Source organism: Scyliorhinus torazame, chromosome 8 (assembly GCF_047496885.1).
Source record: "Scyliorhinus torazame isolate Kashiwa2021f chromosome 8, sScyTor2.1, whole genome shotgun sequence".
In the NCBI taxonomy this organism is placed as follows: Eukaryota; Metazoa; Chordata; class Chondrichthyes; order Carcharhiniformes; family Scyliorhinidae; genus Scyliorhinus; species Scyliorhinus torazame.
In genome coordinates, this window is record NC_092714.1 from 122,380,564 (window position 1) to 122,404,337 (window position 23,774).

Below are 23,774 nucleotides of genomic sequence, written 5' to 3' on the forward strand. Positions count from 1 at the left end.
GGCCATTTTCTCGTATGCGGGTGAAGACACGTCGTAGACGATGCATGTGTTCCTGCGGAGTGGTGGACCAAATGATGATATCGTCCACATATACACGTACCCCTTCGATGCCTTCCATCATCTGCTCCATAATGCGGTGGAAAACTTCAGATGCTGAAATGATGCCGAATGGCATCCGGTTGTAGCAGAATCTGCCAAAAGGGATGTTGAACGTGCATAGCCTTCGGCTGGCCGGGTCCAATTGGATCTGCCAAAATCCTTTGGACTCATCCAATTTGGTAAATATTTTGGCTTGCCCCATCTCGCTGGTGAGTTCCTCTCGTTTCGGGATGGGATAGTGTTCCCGCATGATGTTGTTATTCAGATCTTTAGGATCTATACATATGCGGAGCTCGCCAGAGGGCTTCTTTACACAGACCATGGAGCTGACCCATGGCGTGGACTCCGTGACCCTGGATAGGACCCCTTGGTCCTGAAGAGCCTGCAGCTGCAGCTTGAGGCAGTCTTTGAGTGGCGCAGGAACCCTGCGAGGTGCGTGAATGACAGGGATGGCGTCCGGTTTGAGTCGAATCTTGTACGTGTATGGCAATGTCCCCATGCCTTCAAAAACCTCCTGGTTGTGAGCAAGGAGGGAATGGAGATTTGCGTGGAACTCAGCATCCGGGAAGTCGGATATCTCATCTGGAGAGAGAGACATAATGCGCTGTACCAGGTGAAGGACCTTACACGCCTGTGCGCCCAGTAACGAGTCTTTTGATGAGCCGACAACTTCGAAGGGGAGTGTGGCCGTGTGCATCTTGTGAGTTATCTGTAGCTGGCAAGATCCTATGGACGGGATGACGTTCCCGTTATAATCAACCATCTTGAGCCGGGATGGCATGATGGGTGGTTTGACCTTCATGGCCTGGAATTTAGAATATGCAATCAGGTTGGCGGATGCGCCGGTGTCCAGACGGAAGGTGACGCGCGATCGGTTGACCGTCAGGGTGGCACACCACTGATCGGCTGGATTGATGGCATTGACCTTGTTGACATCGATGACGGAAACGCGGAAGGCATCCTGGTCATCTGCATCACTTAACTGGAAGTCTTCATGCGTGGGCTGGGCGGTCCTGACTTGTCTGCGAGATTGTCGGGGATGTGCAGGATCCATGGGTTGAGCAGCACGACAGTGGGCAGCATAGTGGCCCATCTTGCCACATCTGAGGCACTGTCGGTTTTTAGCAGGACATTGCCCTTTTAAGTGTGCAGCTCCACAATTGCCGCATGTCATGACGTCACGGAGTTCGTTGCGCCACTGCGCATGCGCAGTGCGATCTTGCGGTGGGCGCGCCTGCGCAGTGCGTCCCTCGATGTGGCCGTTATTTTTGGCGCGCACCAGCGCGGGAGACCGCGAAAAGCGCGGGAAGCGGCCGCTGTCATCGGGGCCGCGGGTCGGGAAGTAATCGACGGCCTGGATGCGTTCGGCGTCGTGGGCGGCCTGGCTTGCCGATTCGATGGCTGGGGACCCCCTCCGTGCCAATTCGGACGCCTGAAATCGGGCAAAACGGCTGGTTGCATTCTCGTGGAGGACACAGGCTTCCACAGCAGACGCTAAGGTGAGGCTTTTTATTTTAAGAAGTTGCTGGCGTAGGCCACTGGAGGCAACGCCAAAAACAATCTGGTCCCTGATCATGGACTCTGTGGTGCTGCCGTAACCGCAGGACTGTGCTAGAATTCGGAGGTGCGTCAAAAAGGGTTGAAAAAGCTCCTCCTTACCTTGCAGGCGTTGCTGAAAGAGGTATCTTTCAAAACTTTCATTCACTTCAACATTAAAGTGCTGGTCCAGTTTGAGGATGACCGTGTCATACTTGGATTGGTTTTCCCCTTCTTCGAACACCAGTGAGTTGAAGACGTCGAGGGCGTGCTGCCCTGCGTAGAAGAGGAGCAGTGCAATCTTCGTTTCATCCGAGGCACTCTGTTTCTCGTTGGCTCGGATGTATAGGTCAAATCGCTGCCTGAAGAGCTTCCAATTGGTACCTAGGTTCCCCGCGACTTGCAACGGCTGCGGTTTGTCGGTGCGGTCCATGTCCAGAATGGCAGGTTAGTTGGCAGGTATCGATCCACTCCTGTACCATGTGGTGTTGGGCGTTCTGACACACAGATGAGCCAACACGGTTGTATATGATACAAAGCTATTTTATTTAAACTTTCTATGTACAGTTTTGTCTTGATACTCTGCACATGGGGATTCCCTGTTTGTGATGTTGAAACAGGTCGTGTCCGTGTCCTTGTCCCCAGACCTACTGTCCACTAGGTGTCGTGTTCGTGCTTTTATGTGGTTCCTGTCTTTGTGTGTGATTGGTTGTGGTGTTGTGTGCTCTGATTTGTCTGTTGGTGTGTCCATCATGATGTGTGTGTTTGAATATCATGACAACCATAGCGATCAGTGCAGACCAATCATGAGCCTGAGCTTCCAGTTGTCTGCCATTTTAATTTTCCACCTTGCTATTAACCTTAACTATCTGTCCTCGGCCTCCTGCCACGTTCCAATGAAGCTCAAAGTAAGCTTGAGACCCAGCACCTCATCTTTACAGCCTTCCAGACCCAAAGTTGAGTTCAACAAATTTAGATTTGTCCCCATTTTGTTTCCCTTTATTTTGCCGGTTTTCGCCTAGCCCTTTGTTTCTCTTTTTTCCCCCAACTTTTGGATGCCAGCTGTTCATGATTCCATTATTCACACCTTCTCTAGGCCCATCGGGTGGGCGGGGCCCATTCTGAGGGAGAATGGAAAATTTGGCATTAACTCCTTTAACTTTTAGCAGCACCTGAAAATACCAGCCGATGGACGGAAGATTTCAACCATCTTTTCTTTCATTACTCATCCCATTACCACACCCTTTGGCCTTGCACACTTTTGTCATATAATTACTCTACCCTACCACAGAATCTTTTTTTCCCTATGCTGCTTTCCAGCATTGTCCCTGTCCCCCCTACTTCACCCTTCACTTGCTTAAAACCTATTGGGCGGGATTCTCTAAAAATGGGGCTATGTCCCTATGCAGGCGTGAAAACCGGCGCCAACGACTCCGGTGTCAACGGCCCCCGAAAGTGAGGAATTCTCACATTTCTAGGGGGCTAGGTTGCCGCTGGAGTTGTCCCCGCAGCTCCAGCTGGCGGGGAACGGCCCATGAGTGTCCGTGCATGCGCGGCACGGCCGGCATATTCCCGCGCATGCGCGGAACGGCTGGCATATTCCCGCGCGTGCGCGGAATGGCCGCATATTTCCACGTATGTGCAGGGGTTCCCTTCTCCGCGCCGGCCCCCGGGTAAAATGGCAGAGCCCTACAGGGGCCCAGTGCGGAGTAAAGTAGGACCCACGGAACCAGCCTGCCCGCCAATCGGTAGGCCCTGATCGCGGGCCAAGCCACCGTGGGGGCCCCCCACGGGGTCAGGTCCCCCCACCTCCTCCCCTCCTGGACAGCCCCAGCACACTTACCTTCCAGGCCCCGCCGTGTGGGAGGTGAGTAATCCATGCCGGCGGGAGTCGGCCAAGCTCGTCGGCCCAGAGAATGGCCGGGGGGGCCGCTGTCAATGGCCCCCGACCGGCGTAGCGGCGATCCCGCCGGCACCTGAAAAACGGTGCTGGAGAATGGCGCAGCTGGCATTGGGGCGGCGGGGAATGAATTACCCCCCCCCCCCCCCCCCGCCCTCGGGTATTCTCCGACCCGGCGCTGGGCCGGGGAATCCCGGCCATTAAATCTCTAACTTTCCAATTCTGATGAAAGGTCATCACTCTGAAACATTAAGCCTGTTTCTCTCTCCACAGATGCTCCCTGTCTCCCTGAGCAATTCCAGTATCGTGTGTATTTATTTCAGACTTTCAACCGCAGAAGCATTTTGCTTTTATGTTACCACGGTGACTGCTCCCTGTTCAACTATGTTTTTATTGAGATTCATTCATGGGATGTGGGTATTGCTCAAGGCCAGCAGTTATTGAATCCTGATTACCATTAAATGCAACATTTAAGAGGGCAGTTACAAGTCACTCATTTTGCTAAGGGCCTAGAGGCCAGAATGGGTACGGAGAGCAGATTTCCTCCTGTGGTGAACCAGGTGGGTTTTTATTACAATCCAGTAATTTCATGATCACCAATCACTGATTGGCTCTTTAATCCAGATTTATAAAATGAACTGTTTGTAAATTCACCAGCTGCGCTTTGGCGGGGTTTGAACTCATGTAACTATTATTAGTCCAGTCTAGCAGAATAATATCACCAATTAGCAGCACTGAAACCTTGCCTTAATATAGTTTGTTTAAAACAGGGGCGTCATTCTCCGACCCCCCGCCGGGTCAGAGAAAGGCCGTTGGCCGCCGTGAATCCCGCCCCCGCCGAAGTCTCCGGTACCGGAGATTGGGCAGGGGCGGGAATCGGGCCGCACTGGTTGGCGGGACCCCCCGCTGGACTCTCCGGCCCGGATGGGCCGAAGTCCCGCCCAGAAATTGCCTGTCCCGCCGGCGTAAATCAAACCTGGTATTTACCGGCAGGACCAGGCGGCGTGGGCGGGCTCCGGGGTCCTGGGGGGGGGCGTGGGGTGATCTGACCTCGGGGGGTGCCCCCACGGTGGCCTGGCCCGCGATCGGGGCCCACCGATCCGCGGGCGGGCCTGTGCTGTGGGGGCACTCTTTCCCTTCCGCCTCCGCCACGGCCTCCACCATGGCGGAGGCGGAAGAGCCTCTCCCCACTGTGCATGCGCGGGAAACTGACAGCGGCCACTGACGCTCCCGCGCATGCGCCGGGAAACTGTCAGTGGCCGCTGACGCTCCCGCGCATGCGCCGCATTTCCGCGCCAGCTGGCGGGGCAACAAACGCCATTTCCGCCAGCTGGCGGGGCGGAAATCCCTCCGGCGTCGGCCTAGCCCCTCAATGTTGGGCTAGGCCGCCAAAGATGCGGAGCATTCCGTACCTTTGGGCCGGCACGATGCCCGTCTGATTGGCGCCGTGTTTGGCGCCAGTCGGCGGACATCGCGCCGTTGGGGGAGAATTTCGCCCCAGTTCTGAGATCTATCATCCTACTTCTTAATTATTTAATGTTTGATATAATAGAGAAAAATGTAACTTGCTGGCAAGGGAGGAGGTGCACGAGCCAAGGGGAGATTTTGGGCTCGATTCTCCACTCCCACGCCGGTTGGGAGAATCGCCTGGGCCGGCAAAATTTCCGGGGACGCCTGTCCGACGCCCTCCCGCGATTCTCCCAAGCGGCGGGAACGGGCCGGTCGAGTTTCGCGGGCCGCAGGCCGGAAAATCGCCGGAGATACCAAAAATGGCGATTCTCCGGCACCCCCGCTATTCTGAGGCCCGGATGGGCCGAGCGGCCAGGCCAAAACGGCGGGTTCCCCCCAGCGCCGTCCACACCTGGTCGCTACAGTCGTGGGCGGTGCGTGAACGCTGGGGGGGTGGCCTGTGGGGGGGCGAGGGGGGATCCTGCACCGGGCTTCACCTTGAATGTGGGGTGGCCCACGATCGGTGCCGTCCTCTCTGAAGGAGGACCTCCTTCCTTCCCGCCCCACGTCTCTGAAATCAGCAGGCAATGGGGCAGGGTGGTGGGTGGTGTCCAGGAAACTGGACAAGGTTGCTTAATTTATTTTAAAATTCACATGGTGATTTCCTCCTCGGCACCTAAATCAAACTCTCCATGGATATTCTCGCCTTCGTGTGGGTCGCTACCTCATTTGCATGGATCTTAAAGACCTAATGAGCCTTCCATGTGGCTATTATGTGCCATATTGTCAGAGTCAGGCAGTGGGCAACGTCAGCTATTACCTTAACTGCCATTATGGGATGTAATGTCAACAGCCTGTAACTGGTGTACACAGACTGGTGGCACATAGAAGTTTCACAAAGAAATTAGGCATTTCTTTCCCACAATTGGAACTCAAGGTTATTGGAAGTGCACCATGGGAGTACTGTGCTGTGGGTACCCCAGAAGATGCACTGGGGTATCCCTCATACATCCCCAGGCAAGGACTGAATGGAATTTCTGGGAAGTTTCAACTTCTGATTGGCATTTGCCCTGTACCAGAAATCATCTGAAATTCCGATTTAAATCAGAGACTCTGGATGGCTCCAATCCTTTTAGCAGAATAGTTACCCAGGAAAAGTTAGAACAATTAAAACCAACTCCTGGATGTGTTTGTTAGGACAGATGTTCAGCAGCTGCAGTTGCCCCTGCTATAGCTCTCCACAATATTTAAAGATGGCTTGAAGGCCTCACAGACGAAAAGCCCCACAACCATTCACCCCCCCCCCCCCCCCCCGCACCCCCCCCCCCCCCGCACCCCCCCCTCCCCCCCCCTCCCCCCCCCCCCCACCGCCCCGGCTCAGGCGTGATCCCCGACCTGAAACGCTTCAGCCTCTGACCAAGCCTAACCTCCCTGAGGAGCCGACCCCGCCCCCCCCCCCCCCCCCCCCCCCGCTCTGCGCGCACTGGGGCAGCAGCTCCACTGTCCTTGAGCTGTATGCCAGAAATTGGAAATAGCTATTCACCTCCTCAATTCCTCTCAGCAGCCATTGTGCCAGCTTCACATTTAAAAAAAGGAGTAGTGAACACCGCCCATGCGATTTCGCGCTGGGGAGACGGTTAATTCCTGGCAGGCCATTACATTCGACTTCAATCTTGCTAATAAGATGGAAATTAAAGCAAATTGGGGTTAATGCTATGCTCGTCATATTTTGGTCTGATCCGGAACTCTCCATTGGGAGTAGGCACTTTTAATAGCAAACTGATGCGAGCCTGGCACGAATCTCAGTTTTGGCCTTTCCCATTATTTAACCAGATCTGTGCCGAGCGCAACGTGGTGGAATCTGAATTCAATTTTCTTTGAGCCAATCTGAAACTGGTGCCAGTAAGAGTGACTGTAAAGCTGCAAGATTGTTTTAAGCCAACAAATTCACTAATGTCCTACAGAGAAGGAAACCTGCTGTCATTACCCATTCTGTCCAATATGTGACTCCAGTCCCACAGCAACATGGTTCACTGTTAACTGCCCTGCCTAGCAAGCCACTCAATTGTTTCAAAATAAAGAAGGCCAACACTATATTTCTCAAGGAATGGACAATAAATAGCATCCTTGCTGGCAAGGCCCACATCCTGAGAACTGAAAGGTAGAAAAAGAAATAGCAAGTATTAAGTTTGTCTATGGTAGTCGTAGTTAAGTGGATGTTATTATGGCCAACACCAGACAATAATGGTGACTGCAGGGTGTGTTCATTAAACCGCGTCCATGCTCTTGTTTTGCAGACATTGCTGTGGTGGACATGAGTGATGTTTTCAGGCAACCAACACTCTTTTATCATCTCGGTGTACGAGAAAGTTTCGGCATGACAAACAATGTCATCCTCTACCACAACACTGACCTGGAAACTGCTCAGTCACTCAAGGTTGCTCATTTTCATACTTATTCATATTTTTTCTGACATATATTAATTTATGACATATATTCATTGCCAGTTCATTTGGTTTATGTTTGAATGGATTGTTACATTGATCTGCATTTCAAATTAAAGCCATCCCACATTTTTTTTCCATTTCAAATTAATCTTCAAAATTCAGGGTTCTGTGAAGCCCAAGATTCTACAATGTCGACCATTGCACAAAATGTTGAAGTAAACACTCAACCTATGAGCGTAACTCCTTGATGATGGCATAATTACCCTGCAATGATACATCAATGGATCAGCTCCGGTTGAACTCTACATTTTGAATGTGCATGTTTCTTTTATATGTCTTGGTATGTAACTTATTCCCAAACTTGTAAACGTACTAAATTGACAGGCAAGAAAATACCACTTGTGCCCTCAAACCGGTCCTAAACCATGATGACCATGGTTTTATAGGTAAACACTCCCCACACACACATACACCCTCATTTACCCCACCCAACCTATTCTTAACTCAAGGGATGTAATCCATTGGGAGAGGGAAAATGGAGAAAAAATTCAAAGGCCTGTAAAATGTTCTCTGACCCCCACCCCCCCACCAGCCCCAACCCCAGGCAATTAGTTCCAATCCCAGAGATTGCATGATTCATTAAGACTCCATTTAAACTCTCAGTCAGTCCACTTGCACACTTTCCCACTTACTTACAAAGGCTGCAAGAGGCAGTAAATCAAAAGTTGATGCAAATAGTAAAGACTCTGGTTTTAAAGTCACCATCTGTTCTATGCATTCAAAGGGAAAACAAACCAAAGTGTAAAACATGTGGTGGGATTCTCCGTTTGGGAGACTAGGGGCTGGATTCTCCAATTTTCCGGCTAAGTGCCGACAATGGCATGGGAACTGTGGTGTTTTACGACACCAAACCCTCACTGATCCTGGGGCCGGCGAGGGGTTAACAGCCGCACCGAGTAAGACTCCTGGCTCCCACGCCAAAAACAGCCGCGAATGGCCGGGTCTGTGGCCGCGCATGCACACGGTGACGCCCTGCAGCCGACGCATGGCGCCGGCTGCGCACGACCCGACCTGCCAAATACTGTCTCCCATGCCACCACCTGGTCACCCCCCACCAGTCCCCCCAGCCCTCCCTGAAGCCCCCCTCCCGGCCAGCAGCATGGCTCGCGGCCAACTGTGGTGGCACTGGACACAGCCGTGGCCGCCACGCCGGGTTCCCGACTGTTGAGAATACACGTCAAACGTGCGGTTGGGAACTCGGCCCATTGGGGGCGGAGCTTCGGGGATGGCCTTCTGAAAACGCACCAACGCCGTCCCAACTTTTGTATGCTTTTTCCTTTTGTTTTATTTTGTCCTTTATCTGTTTAGTCATCTTTATTTTATTTTGGGCAAGTAAAGTTCTTGCCCCTCAGGGCTATAGTTCTGTATCACATTATATTCTTTTCAAACTCCTCCCAATGCTGTTAGCCTTTAACAGATTTTCCCAGCTCACTGTGGACAGTTGTTCTCATCCCACTAATGAATGCATTACCTAAATTGAGAAGAACATAAACTTATTTATGTAACACATTTAACACAATGATACATCACAAGCCTCTTAACAGAGCATTATACAGCAAAGTGTCAGAATCTTAGTAGTTGTCTCACATTTTGCTCTTTCAAACAAAGAACTCAAATGGTTAACTAGCATCCTTTAGGGAAGGAAACCTGCAGTCTTTATCCAAAATATCCTCAGTCTGACTCCAGTCCCACATCAGTCCTTAAACTACCTTCTGAAGTGACCCAACAAGCCTCTCAATTACTTGCTGGCAGCTGAGTAATTTTTACTTTGTGACAGTCACCTATTCCGCCACTGTTTGCACCTGAGTGGATGTTAAAGACTGGCAAGTGCTGGATCAAGAAATGCTACTTATATTCACATGTTGTGCAACTGCTTAACATGGACTAGTAAGGGGGAGGAGAGAAGATCATTGCTGGCAGGGAATGTATAATCATCTTGTTTCTGGGTTAGAGAGAGAAAGAAAGAGAGAGCCCGAATTGGAGGCAGATGAAAGTTGCCTTTCATTCTCCAAAGGGACAAATTTCCAGTCACTCCCGCCTGTGGGATCTTCAGCACCTGCTGATGGTGACCCCCTCACCATGGGTTTGGGTGCGAACAATAGGAAACCACGTTGACAGCAATGGGACCAGAAGATCCCTTCAGCGGCCACTGGTGGATTGCCTCCTCAAAACATGATGTAGGGGATGAGGGCGGAAAATCCCACCCACAGTGACTAGCCCAGATCTTCCAGTATAATTTAAGAGTGAGCTTGGAATGATACTTCACAATTATGCCCAGACTTATTTTAATAAGGATAATCTGGCTATAATGGAACTCTGATGTACACGAATCTGGGATTTTATTTAGGTATCAGGCATGACTCAGTAAGTGTCAGCACTAGCTCAGTTGATAGCACGTGAGTCGCTTTGAATCAGACGTTCAGGTCCAACTCCAGGTCTTGAGCACAAAAAGAAAACCCAGGCTGGTCCCTCAGTGTAGTGCTGCAGGAGTGCTGCACTGTTGGAGGCGCTGTCTTTCAGATGAGACGTTAAACCGAGGTCTCGGATGCCCTCTCAGGAGGATGTAAAAGATTTCATGGCACTATTTTGAAGAAGAGCAAGGGAACCTACCGCAGTGTCACTATTTATCAGAATCACAGAATAATACAGTGCAGAAGAGGCCCTTCAGCCCATCAGGTCTGCACCAAAACAAAAAAACACCTGACCTGCCTACCTAATCCCATTCGCCAGCACTTGGCCCATAGCCTTGAAAGTTATGACGTGGCAAGTGCTCATACAAGTACTTTGGGGCAACCCGCCTTTACCAGCCTCCCAGGCAGTGCGTTCCAGACCGTCACCACCCTCCGGGTAAAACGTTTTTTCCTCACATTCCCCCCTGAACCTCCTGCCCCTCACCTTGAACTTGTGTCCCCTCGTGACTGAGCCTTCAACTAAGGGGAACACCTGCTCCCCATCCACCCTGTCCATGCCCCTCATAATCTTGTACCCCTTGATCAGGTCGCCCCTCAGTCTTCTCTACCTCAACAAAACAACCCAAGCCTATCCAACCTCTTCATAACTTAAATATTCCAGCCCAGGCAACATTCTGGTGAATCTCCTCTGCACCCCCTCCAGTGCAATCACATCCCTTTTGTAATGTGGTGACCAGAATTGCACACAGTACTCCAGCTGTAGCCTCACCAAAGCTTTATAAAACTTCAACATGACCTCACTGCTTTTGTAATCTATACCTCGATTGATTCAGGCTAATGTCTTCAAGCAACATCACAAAAACGGATTATTTAGTCATTATCACATTGCTGTTGGAGCTTGCTGTGTGCCAATTGGCTGGCACATTTCCTACATTTCAACAGTAACTACACTTTGAAAAGCACTTATTTGGCTGTAAAGTACTTTGGGATGTCCTGTAGCTATGAAAGATGCTATACAAATGAAAATCTTTTGTAATTTTTCTTATTCCATGTTAAATTATCTCAGACATAATCATACAACAACTGGAGCTATCAAATTCATAACAGTATTTACTTTTCCATTTCAAGTCAGCATTTGTTAGTCATTCACTGAACCTTTTCGGCCTAGTCCTGGCCCTTGGTATTGGATGAGGTCTCCTTCAGTTTGTTATTCGGCGGGGAACAAATTGGATTTTGAAAGACAAGCTACAAGGGCTACACTGTTCCAATCAGTTGAATATAATGGCATTTGTGCCACAGATACGGCATAAAAGCAATGTATGGTTTTGTCGCAATTTTCATTGCACATCGTGTGTTGCAAGTGCCGCACTGGCATTGTCCCACCCCACCTCACTCTCCTTCAATTTACTATGCCAGAGTCAGGGCCCAGATGTCTTATTGCAAGCTTCTGGTTGTGATTGTTCAATTCAGAGTTCCAATTGTTTGCTTTTGGACTGTACAATGAGTTTTTCATGCTTTCATTACTTGCACCACCTGCATACCATTCAGTGATTTCTCCAACCAATGCTCTAGAATATAAGGTTCATTGTCTTATGTTGCCGTATAGCTCAATGTTTTATGCAAAGTCCTAATCATTTTTATGAGTTGACTCAAACAGGTATTTTTTTTGCCAGGCTGCTAGTGGGAATTATCATTTCATCCCCTATGTGACGACCACCAATGACGATTTCCTGTGCTGTGAGAATGATTTTCAACGAAGAGTCTCAGAGTTCTTACAACCGAGTTGGGACAGCTTGCTGGGACCTTTCTGCCAACCATTGCTGGATAAACTTATCAGCCTCCTAAAAGATATTGATGTTACCTCCTGGTAGCTACTTTCATATGACGAGGAATATGTATGAGAACTTTAACTTGAGGTGGTAATCAAAAACATGGTCAGGGAAATGGGGAACTTGGAACTTGGACCTCCCCCACTAAATGACAATCAACGGATGACTTAATTGAAAACAATATTAATGTTTATATAAGGGTCAACATTGAGAGTGGAGGGGTCTGTCAGCCAGGAAACCTGAAGTCCCTGCCTGCTGCAAAATTTTAACTCCACACCTTGTGGCTTTTCTTTAGGATCCTTGCCAGGAAGTAAGCCTTAATGATAGGCGTAACTTCTGTCAGGCCTTGTGCACTTTAGAGCAGGCTACAGCTGCATCCTCATGTAAAGAGCTTGCAGCTGCTAGTCATGCAGCGTAGGGGGGGGTGGGGGCAAGGAGGGTGGTGTGTGCTCCGCAGAGGCATCGGGGAATCAAATCCAAAATTGTGGATGTGGGAGTTCTTTGAATGGGAGGTCAGTTTGATGGTGGGGGATAGCCTATTCCGAAGCAAGAAGTTAAACTTATAGGCCAGCAATGTTATGGGAAAGAAGAAGAGGAGAGTCAATAAAGTCCCGCAGACAAGTCAGATGGCTGACCACTAATTGGATAAAAGCAATCTTCTGCAAATCTGAAACACAAACAGAAAATGCTGGAAAGACTCAGGAGGTCTGGCAGCATGTGTGAAGAGAGAAACAGAGTTAATGTTTTGAGTCTGTATGACTCTTCACTCTGACAACTTGAAACGTTGGGTGCAATCCTATTTTTAAAAAAAATAAATTTAGTGTACCCAATTCATTTTTTCCAATTAAGAGGCAATTTAGCGTGGCCAATCCACCTACCCTGCACATCTTTGGGTTGTGGGGACGAAACCCACACAAACACGGGGAGAATGTGCAAACTCCACACGGACAGTGACCCAGAGCCGGGATCGAACCTGGGAATCTCAGCGCCGTGATGCAGCAGGGCTAACCCACTGCGCCAGCATGCTGTCCTAATTTGGGGACGTTTAGAGGAGCGAGACCGACCCTGCTATTAAACGGCACTCTGCTTCATTTTTGGGCCTCAGCGTTGAACGGCGAGCGCAGACATATTCAAGTGAGACTAACTATTCTCTTGAATATGCAAATATGAATCACACCCATTGAGGGGGAGATGTAGATCGCAATGCCCCGCGAGATCTCATTCGATCTCACAATCTGTAACAAGCGAGGTAAATCTCGTGAGAGGTCTCTGTTTGCCTCTCCGCAGATGCTGTCAGACCTGCTGGTTTTTCCAGCATTTCCTGTTTTTGATCAGCTAATTGTTGCTGTTGCCGAGATAGGATTATCCGTCATACATCAGAAGAAGTATACTTCTTTAAGGGATTGCGAATTGGGCCTCAGTTTATTATTTTACAAGAATGACAGTACTCCCAACAATGCAACACTGCCTCATACTGGACTGAATTATCGGCCTGGACAATGTGTTAATATCCTGGGGTAGAATTTGAACCCATAGCATCAACAGGTGTAAGTGACATCAACTGAACCGAGCTGAACCAAGCTGCGCTTGGCTAAGAGGGAAGCACAATAGCATTGTGGATAGCACAATTGCTTCACAGCTCCAGGGTCCCAGGTTCGATTCCGGCTTGGGTCACTGTCTGTGCAGAGTCTGCACATCCTCCCCGTGTGTGCGTGGGTTTCCTCCGGGTGCTCCAGTTTCCTCCCACAGTCCAAAGATGTGCAGGTTAGGTGGATTGGCCATGATAAATTGCCCTTAGTGTCCAAAATTGTCCTTAGTGTTGGGTGGGGTTACTAGGTTATGGGGTAGGGTGGTGGTGTTGACCTTGGGTAGGGTGCTCTTTTCAAGAGCCGGTGCAGACTCGATGGGCCGACTGGCCTCCTTCTGCACTGTAAATTCTATGATTATCTATAAATGTGGGGAATCTTCACATTGCCAATGGGTGGTACTTCTAGTGAATCATTTTGTTTCAGCTGAAGTGAACATTTTGACCAACTTTTTAGAACTTCCCCAGGTAGTTCTGTAAAAGTTAGAGAGGAAGTTAAGAAAAGCAAACCACAAAACTCTGTTATCTGGTGTACAAATAAAAATCGTTCCAATTAAGGGGCAATTTAGCATGGCCAATCCACCAACCCTGCATTTATTTGGGTTGTGGGGGTGAGACCATTGCAGACACGGAGAGAATGTGTAAACTCCACACGGACAGTGACCCGGGGCCGAGATCAAATCCGAGTCACGGCGGCGTGAGGCAGCAGTGCTAACCACTGCAGCACCGTGTGTCCTTGACTTGCATTTTAGATGTAAAAATCCATCTAGTCCACTTCCAAAGAATCTATTGTGCTCAATTTTGCGAGAATTACTTGTAATAATTATTACATTGCTGAGCCAAGCTAAATAAATTAATAAAAACTTGCTTCCATTTTGCAAATGCAGCAGTTTCTACAAAGTCCAAAATTGGAAAAAGCTAGAGGTTTGCTTTTCTGAAACTGACGAAGAATCTAGAGATTTCAAGAGGCAGAGAAATAGGTGAAAAGATAGATTTTAGTTTGAAAGGCTTTTGCGGTGGTGGGTTTGCATTGAAGAAATTTGTCAGAGGTTTCTTCATAAACAAGACTGCCTAACCCAAAATACAACAGTGGCTGCATGCCATGCTGTATCACAATGTAGTTATTCTCTCATCCTCTCTAAGCATTCAATTTGAGACTGGACTTTCCACCGCACCCCAGCCCATCGGCAGGAAATCCGCCGTGGGCGGGGGGAGGGGAGTGGGTCAACTTTGGCGGGACCGGGCGAGTCCGCCAATGATCAGGGATAAATGGCGACATGGGCGCAAAATCCTGCGAGAGTCGGGCAACGGGATTCTCGTCAGTGTGATCTCGTTTCACGATTTCAACCCCCCCCCCCAGCCCCCCCCACCCCCCCCCCCCAAACTGGTGGGGTAACGAGGTTCACAAGGGCAGGAACCTCATTTCCATATATTTTTATTTTTCTTTGATAAATTTAGTGTATCAAATTCATATTTTCCAATTAATGGCCAATCCACCTACCCTGCACATCTTTGGGTTGTGGGGGTGAGACCTACGCAAACACAGGGAGAATGTGCAAACTCCACACGGACAGTGACCCAGAACCGGGATTGAACCTGGGACCTCGGCACCGTGAGGCAGCAATGCTGACCACTGCGCCACCGCATAAATTTAATGAATTTATATCTTATTAAAAGCATTCCCAGCCACATGTTCCCCCCCTCACTGAATAATCATACCTCGCCGAACGTCATGTCGGCAAGCTTTACACCAGGTATGTAAAAACGTGAATCAGTCGAGGGGAAGGCGCTGGGGGCATCAATGAAGTATAGCCTCCGGCGAGGGGAAGGAAATGCCTGCAGGGCACCACCCTGGAACAGGTTGGCACTGCCTCTGGCAGTTCCAGATTGGCAGTGCCAGGGGCGAGTCCGTTGGGGAGCCCCATGCATGGGATACTCTCCTTATGTGTGTTGGAGGTGAGGGTTGATGCTCCGAGGGGGAGTGGGCGGTGAGAATGCCCTGGTGGTGGGGAGGATGAGAGAAAATCCCACAATGCCTCCAGTAGGAGAGAGCCCCCAATATATTTGTGGTCGGAGGGGGGGGGGGGGCAGGTGGGGAGGAGAGGGGTGGCTGGCGGCAAGGGGTGGGTCCCCAATATCTCCGCGGTGAGGGGGAGAGATTGCCCCGATGCTTGATGCTTGTGGGGGATGGAGGTATCCACCATGTCTGCGGGGGAAGTTTATTTTTAACGCTCTATCAGTCCTCGCCCCGCCAGAGTGATGGCATAAATCACACTCCCAGATTCTCTGTGCACTGAGTGCCAGAAAGTCTGGCCTGAAAACCCAGCTGTGCATCCGGAGAGATACACGCCGGCTTTCAGTCAGAGCCTGGCACTGACAAAGTATGGAAAAATTCCACCCATTGTTTTTACTGTTTAAGGAACATACTTATGGAAATTGCACAAAATAAATAGGTAAAATAGATCAATAATATTTACAGTTTTGACCTCGTGTCACATGTTATGTTTTGGCTACTTCATAATTTTAGTTGCCTATTGATTTGTAACCAGCAACACATTTGTTTTCATGGCTGTTGTGCAATCACTTTGTTGTTGTGTTCACAGCACATTTGCCAAGGATACCCTGCTGAGTGACATTAGAAAATTGAGGGAGAAATACCAAGGAGAAGACCTTGCCAAGCAGCTCTCTGGCATTAAACAGCGTATAGAATGCACTGAGGTCGTCACGCCTGACATTATCACAAACTTGCTTTTTTCGTACAGGGACATCCAGGTACAGAGAAGCAAAGTGCTTTGGAAGAGATGTTTGGTGCTGTTCTTAAAAAAACTGCATGACGCCTTACTGAAGAAAAACATAAGAACCTACAGACAGAGAGACTACAATATGACTAATAACAAATTAAATTTATATAGCGCCTTCAAAATGTAATGAAGTCTGAGTCAGCTTGGCTCAGCCCACTCAGTTTGCCTGCTGCTGAAACGCTTATCCATACCTTGGCTGCCTGTGACCTAGTTCACACCAAGTTCCATTTATCATCGCCCTTGTGCTCGCTAACCTATATTGGCTCCCAATTGAGCAACGCCTCAGTTTTAAAATTCTCTTCCTTGTTTTCCAAACTCCTCCATGGGTGCAATTCTCCCATTTGCAGACTTAAGTGCTCTCGACAGAAGGAAAGCCGGAGTGGTTCCCGCTGGTGCTAGGAGCACAGGGGAGGTGAGATTCCATGCATGCAAATTAGCCAGCACTCAGCCGAAGTGAATCTCGCCAGATTCCCAATTCCCCAGGAGAGTGACTCCTGGAGTCGGGAATCACCTTGTTAGCTTGACGAGCTTTTAGGCGCCACGCAGCACAGACTGTCATTCCAGCCAAGAAGATGGCTTCATGAAGACCAGTCCCAAGGTTCCTGGATGCCAATATAGAACCAATACAGGATGCTGTTGAGGAGCCCAGGGACACTCTCTTCCCCATGGTGGGACCAGACACCAGCCTGGTGTGATGAACCAAGCCTGGATTGAGGTGGCAGATGCAGTGAGTGCTGGAAACTTGACCAGGAGGACTGGCATGCAACTGGCACTAGTGTGAGTAATCATCTGTATGCCCCTGCCCCTAACCCCTGCCATCTGCCCCAAAACCCATTTAGCCCTGTAGCACACCACCTACCAGCATGTCTCTCAGAACGCACCCCCCAGAAATGCTCATCACAATCCCTACGCTCAGGTGCCTTGAGCACATATGCCACCAACTAGAAGCCCCCCCCCCCCCCACCCAATACTGGCCTGCTGGCATCTCACAAGGTCCCGCTGTGACCCCAAGGATTAAACAGGATGCAATACCAGATAACATCAGAAGACAGGTGGTGGTGGCATGCCTGAGATATTTGTCCTCATTCTCTCTGAGGAGAGGGCAATGGAACTCGCGGGGGAGGATGAGGAATGAGCGATGGCTGAATGGAGTTCGGCATACCGCCAAAGAAATGAGAGTCCAAAGCAACTTTATCCAGATGTCCTATCTCAAGTGAGTCTTTCATCCCCCACAGCCCTGTCCTTCCCAAGAGCTGACCCTTTGTATTGCAGGATCCCCACCAGGTGAGGCCAGGCCACCCGGGAACGCCACCCCCTGTCTAAACCCTCAGAACACCCCGTGTAGAGCTTCGGATATGACACCGATTTCTTGGCACCGCTTTCACCAGCAACATCCACCAGCAAAGAGACTATCACTTCGGTGCAACATGTTAGCAGACAGGCCCCTGGGTCACCCTCTGCTGAGCACCACACACCTGCTGCAGCACATCAGGTGGAGGCAAGTACTCCCGAGAGAGCGGCTGGTCAGAGGGATACCCGATCCCAAGGAAGAACCAACCCCAAAACAGAAGTTGGCCTCTGGAAAAGGTCTTCTCATGACTGGTGCAAATTCTGATTCAGAGCCAGAATTAACAGGTGAGGGTGTCAACAACATTCCAGCGCCTGCAGGTCCAACTGGAAGAGTCTAATCGCCTTCGGATGTAGAAAATGATGCTGATAATGTGTGGCACCCAGGCCAACACTAAAAGGATGCCGTCCGCAGTGGAAGGCCTGGGACAAAGGTCAGAGCCATGTGTCTGGACGTCCAAGGTTTGGATCACACTGTGATGTCCATGGCTGAGGTGGAGAACACGAGGGCCTAGCCACAGGCGGACATGTCCTAGGCGCACATGGGCATTGCTGCACTCCAGACCTTGGCCCAGTCACAAGGGTCATGGCTGAGAGCATCAAGAACATTGGCTGGATGCTGTTGGACCATGACCAGACACTAAGGGACATGATGCAGGCACAGTGAGATATGCCTGAGGCAATGAGGGACATGGTCCACTTGCTGAGGGACATGCACAGTCACAGAGCACCATAGCTGAGGGTGTTGACACCAATGTTCAGATGATGGCTGGTCTCTAGAACTGGCAGTGGCAGATGGCATTGAGACCTCTGGAGCTCACTCCAGCTACCCTCTGTCCTCTGGAGTGGCCCAAGCGCCAGCAAGCCTGACGAGGGAGGAGGAAGTGATGGGGCCCATCCCGGGGCCTCCCGCAAGGGAGTTGCTGGATCACTCCAGCCCTTCTGAATCCCCCCCTCCTGATACTGGCTCATCTGCTGGGCAGCGAGCAGAACAGACTGCTACCTCATCACCTGTGTTAATGCCCTCTACTGGCGTCAACTGACAAAACAAACAAATCATGTACTCAATGCAAGCTTTGACTTAATACAGTTTTTTTTATTTAACTCATTAAGCTTATTTTGAACAGTTACATAAGTTGCAAGACTGACAACTTGAACTAAAAATATTACCCGATCGAGAGAACGTGGCCAGGCCTGCTCTGGAGGGTGTGCACTCTGAGATTCCAAACCCAGGTCTTGCCTTGCGAATGTTGTTCCCAGGGTTATCGCTGCTGAATCTTGAACGTCCCTGCTATTTTATAAGGTATTAGTATACATTATAGTTCATTCATAAAAATAATCTTGGAGCATATAGACCTCATTCGCCCTTGAGAGAGCCTTGCTTTCGCTGTTTCAAAGTGTTATCAGTGAAAAATCCAGTTCTTGTCGTCGTTCTGTCTGTTCCCATGAAATTCATTTTGCAGAAAGCTGCAGCTTTTCACACACACATCTGACAATGTTAGCCATTGTCCTTTTTTACCATCATGCCTCATGACACAATGGTAGCCATTTTACCTACTCAGCACCTGGGACTCGCAAACGTCAGCCAGGCCCATCAGCTCCAAGCCCTTCAGAGGAGGCCGACCAAGCACATCACAGGCCAGAGAGAAAGAAAAGCAGCAGGTCACCTCCACATCTGGGGCGTCATTCTCCGCCGGCGGGAGTCTCCGTTTTGCCGGCGCCCGGGGGTTTCCCGACGGCGTGGGGCTGCCCCACAATGGGAAACCCCATTGACCGGCCGGTGTTACGGAGACTCCCGCCAGCCGGTCGGGGCAGAAATGTGGCGGGGCGGGTAGGAGAATTTCGCCCATGATGTGCAATCTGGGGGAATGCCTAGAAGGAGCGGGGGGCCACGGAAGACAAGATACAGGACGCCAAAGTTGGCAAGGGTATAGTTTCACAATGTTAGTCTGGGAAAGGGGACACTAAATGCAAATACGCACTATTAAACATATTTGCACTACCACTCCGAGCTGCCTCTTACCGTTTTCCCAAGGGTGGGAAGGTTGGACTTGGACTGGATCTGGGGCTGTGGTGGTAAAGGGAGTTAGTGCACATCAGACCTATGGATGTTCCATAGGCCGAGAAGTGACAGGCTATGAGTGCAACAGTTTGAGACGCCCTCTTATGATAGCATCCCCAGTCTATGACCCCAAAGCTTGCTCCATCTCACCCTGCTCCCCCCGCCCGCCACCCAATCCGGCTTGGGTCACTCTCTGTGTGGAGTCTGTACGTTCTCCCTGTGCCTGCGTGGGTTTTCTCCGGGTTCTCAGGTTTCCTCCCACAAGTCCCGAAAGACGTGCCGTTAGGTAATTTGGACATTCTGAATTCTCCCTCTGTGTACCCGAACAGGCGACTTGGGGTTTTCACAGTAACTTCATTGCAGTGTTAATGTAAGCCTACTTGCGACAATAAAACATTATTATATAATGCAGCCCATGAGAAGGAGTCCCCATCGCAAATCCAGGGATCATCTGGGCAGACAGAGGTCTGTTGTCTTATAAACAGGAGTCAGACTTGCTCGGATAATGAGGAGCACCAGAGCTCATCTCACAGTGAGCTGTCTGTCGTGTTGGGTGTTCTGATGCACAAATGATCCAACACGGCTGTAGATGGTACAACTCTGTTTTATTGTCTAATCAACTAACTACTGGCTTGGGTATGTGGTTCACCAGCTAACCTGTGGACCCAGCCCTATCACTATCTTAGTGAGTCACTCAGCACATGGACTATGTCTGAGTGGCGCGCTGTGAGCTCTGTGCTCTGAGCTATCGCCTGGTAGAATGAGCGGGAACTGTGGTGTTCCCTGTTTTATAGTGCGTGTGCTCTCACTGGTGATTGGCTGCGATGTTATGTGTGTGCTGGTTGGTCCAACTGCCTGTCCATCAGTGTGAGTGTGATTGCACCATGATATGCTGATGTGGATATCATGACATCCCCCCCTTTCACAAAGGATATGTGCCTACATGCTAATAAATAGAAGTGTGTACTGAGTGCATCGGAGTATGTGTGTGCAATATTTACAACATGTACATGAGGCTGAACTATATACAGAGGAAGGTGTCAGGTGCAACAGAACAACGACGTTGTACCAATAACAGAACAAATGCAATCAACAAACGACAAGAGAAAACTCTGGAACAATGAACGACAAGAAAAAAAAGCTCATTAACAGTACTGTAAAACAATTCAGTGAGTCCAATGTGCTAACAGGCTCATAAGTCAAGTCTCAGGTGGGCGACGAATTCGGGTTGACCGCCTCAAGGGTGTGTCAGGATCCACCGGCTGAGGAATGGGCCTGGCCACGGGCAAGAGAGGAAGAGGCAGAGTGGCAGGAAGCTCAACAAAGTCGACATCAGGGACAACACGAGGGCGTGGCACCGGTGCATGATCTCGTAGCGAGCGCGGAACCAGACGAAGGGCCCGCCGATTACGACGGCGAATAGAGCCATCAGGCATACGAACCAGGAATGAGTGGGGAGCTACGTGGCGGAGAACCTCGGCGGTTGCCAACCAGCCACCCTCCGGTAGGTGTATGCGGACGTTGTCTCCAGGCGCCAGGGCAGGAAGGTAAGTCGCCCGAGTGTCATGTGCCACCTTCTGCTGAGCACGCTGTTGCATCCTTCGCAATACTGGAGCATGGTCGAGGTCAGGAACATGAATGGATGGCACAGTGGTCCTGAGGGTGCGACCCATCAACAGCTGGGCTGGCGAGAGGCCCGTGGACAGTGGAGCCGAGCGATAGGCCAGCAGGGCTAAACAGAAGTCAGATCCGGCATGAAGTGGCAAAGGAAGACCATTCTTGACTCGCAAAGCAAGGCCCATTGTCAGCGAATTCCGTGGCGAGCAAAGGTTTCTTTGCATGCCCGGATGACAGCTGATGACGTTGTGTCGTGCAGGCGTATGACCTCCGGATAACTTGAGAAGTAGTCAATGAGAATAATGTAGTCCCTGCCGAGCACATGAGGTCCACGCCCACCTTCGCCCAGGGGGACGTGACCAACTCATGGGGCTGAAGGGTCTCAGGGGGTTGCGCCGGCTGAAACCTCTAGTAGGTGGGGCAGTTGAGCACCATGTTGGCGATGTCGTCGCTGATGCCCGGCCAGTACACAGCCTCTGGGGCCCTCCGCCTGCACTTTTCAACTCCGAGATGGCCTTCGTGCAGTTGTTCGAGGACAAGCCGGTGCATGCTGTGTGGGATCACGATCCGGTCCAACTTCAAGAGGACACCATCAATGGCGGCCAAGTCGTCCCAGACATTGTAAAATTGTGGGCTCTGCCCCTTGAGCCACCCTTCCGTCATGTGGCCCATCACATGTTGTAGAAGGGGGTCAGCCGCAGTCTCACGGCGAATGTGGGCCAGACGTGCATCAGTGGCCGGCAGATTGGCTGATGTGAAAACTACCTGTGCGTCGACCTGACAAACGAACCCCTCCGAGTCGGGCGGTGTGTTGACCGCCCTGGACAGAGCATCTGCGATGATGAGATCCTTCCCCGGGGTGTAGACAAGTTGGAAGTCGTACCTCCGGAGCTTGAGCAGAATGCGCTGGAGGCGAGGGGTCATGTCATTGAGGTCCTTCTGAATGATGCTGACCACGGGGCGATGTTCGGTCTCCATAGTGAACTGCGGAAGACCATATACATAGTCGTGGAACTTGTCGATGCCAGTCAACAGGCCTAGGCACTACTTCTCAATCTGCGCATAGCGTTGTTCTGTGGGGGTCATGGCCCGCGACGCATAGGCGACCGGAGCCCATGATGAGGTGTCGCCCGTTGTAGGAGTACCGCCCCAATGCCAGACTGGCTGGCATCAGTTGAGATCTTTGTTTCCCGTGTGGTATCGTAAAACGCCAGTACCGGGGCGGTGGTGAGCTTGACCTTGAGCTCCTCCCATTCACTCTGGTGTGCGGGCAGCCACTGGAATTCCGTTGTCTTTTTGACCAGGTGGCGAAGAGCAGTCGTGTGCGAAGCAAGGTTAGGAATGAACTTCCCCAGGAAGTTGACCATCCCGAGAAAGAGCAGCACTGCCTTCTTGTCTGACGGCTGCTGCATGGCTGCGATGGCTGCCACTTTGTCGGCATCCGGCCGCACACCCAACCGGGAGATGTGGTCCCTCAAAAACTTTAGCTCAGTCTGGCCAAAAGAGCATTTGGCTCGGTTAAGGCGCAGGCCCTGATCCCGAATCCGTGCAAAGACATGCTGAAGATGACTGATGTGCTCCTGCGGTGTGGTGAACCAGATGATAATGTCGTCTATGTAGACGCGTACCCCTTCGATGCCCTCCATCATCTGTTCCATGATGCAATGGAACACTTCGGAGGCCGAAATGATGCCGAATGGCATCCGATTGTAGCAGTATCTGCCAAATGGAGTGTTGAAAGTTCACAGCTTCCTGCTGGACTGATCCAGTTGAATCTGCCAAAAGCCCTTTGAGGCATCAAGCTTGGTGAATATTTTTGCCCGAGCCATCTCGCTCGTGGTTTCTTCTCGTTTGGGTATGGGGTAGTGTTCCCTCATAATGTTGTGATTTAAATCTTTTGGGTCGATACAGATCCGGAGCTCGCCGGAGGGCTTCTTGATGCACACCATGGAGCTGACCCATGGCGTTGGCTCCGTGACCCGGGAAAGCATTCCTTGGTCCTGCAGGTCCTGCAGCTGCTGCTTGAGGCGGTCCTTGAGTGGTGCTGGGGCCCTATGAGGTGGGTGAATAACTGGGGTGGCGTTCGGTTTGAGCTGTATTTTGTGCGTGTAGGGCAGTGTGCTCATGCCCTTGAAAACCTCCTGGTTGTGCGCGAGGAATGAGTGGAGCTGCCCCCTAAAGTCTGCATCTGGGAAATCGGACGTGCCTTCTGGAGACAGAAGTTGTACCCGCCGAACGAGTTGGAGGATCTTGCACGCCTGTGCGCCTAGCAGAGAGTCCTTCGAGGATCCAACGATTTCCAATGATAATGTGGCTTTGTGTGAGTTGTGTGTAACATCGAACTGGCAGGACCCCGTGGCCGGGATGACGTTTCCATTGTAGTCAACCAGCTGACAGTGGGATGGCAGAATCGGTGGTTTAAACTTCAAGGTGTGGAAGGCTGACCATGCGAGGAGATTGGCGGAGGCACCAGTGTCCAGGCGAAATGTGATCTGGGATCGGTTGACCGTTAGGGTGGCACACCACTCATCGCCTGGATCAATGCTATGCACTGGCAGCGGCTGGTGGTTCCGACTTGGGGACATCCGGTTCTTGTGGATTACCGCAACGCGGAAGTGCTCCCTGTCTTCG

General features: G+C 50.7%; 1 protein-coding gene across 4 annotated transcripts in view; it reads left to right on the plus strand.

Moving 5' to 3' along the window:
* Positions 1-23,774, plus strand: part of map3k15 (mitogen-activated protein kinase kinase kinase 15) — a 220,834-nt gene that overhangs the window by 35,856 nt on the left and 161,204 nt on the right. For all 4 annotated transcript variants that reach the window (XR_011948699.1, XM_072514132.1, XM_072514133.1 and 1 more), the window contains exons 2-4: positions 7,282-7,421; positions 11,576-11,769; positions 15,920-16,088. Coding sequence is in view for 3 of the 4 variants with exons in the window: in XM_072514132.1 (XP_072370233.1) it covers positions 7,282-7,421; positions 11,576-11,769; positions 15,920-16,088 (503 nt within the window). In the remaining variant the exon portion in view is untranslated. The remainder of the gene's footprint in view (positions 1-7,281; positions 7,422-11,575; positions 11,770-15,919; positions 16,089-23,774) is intronic.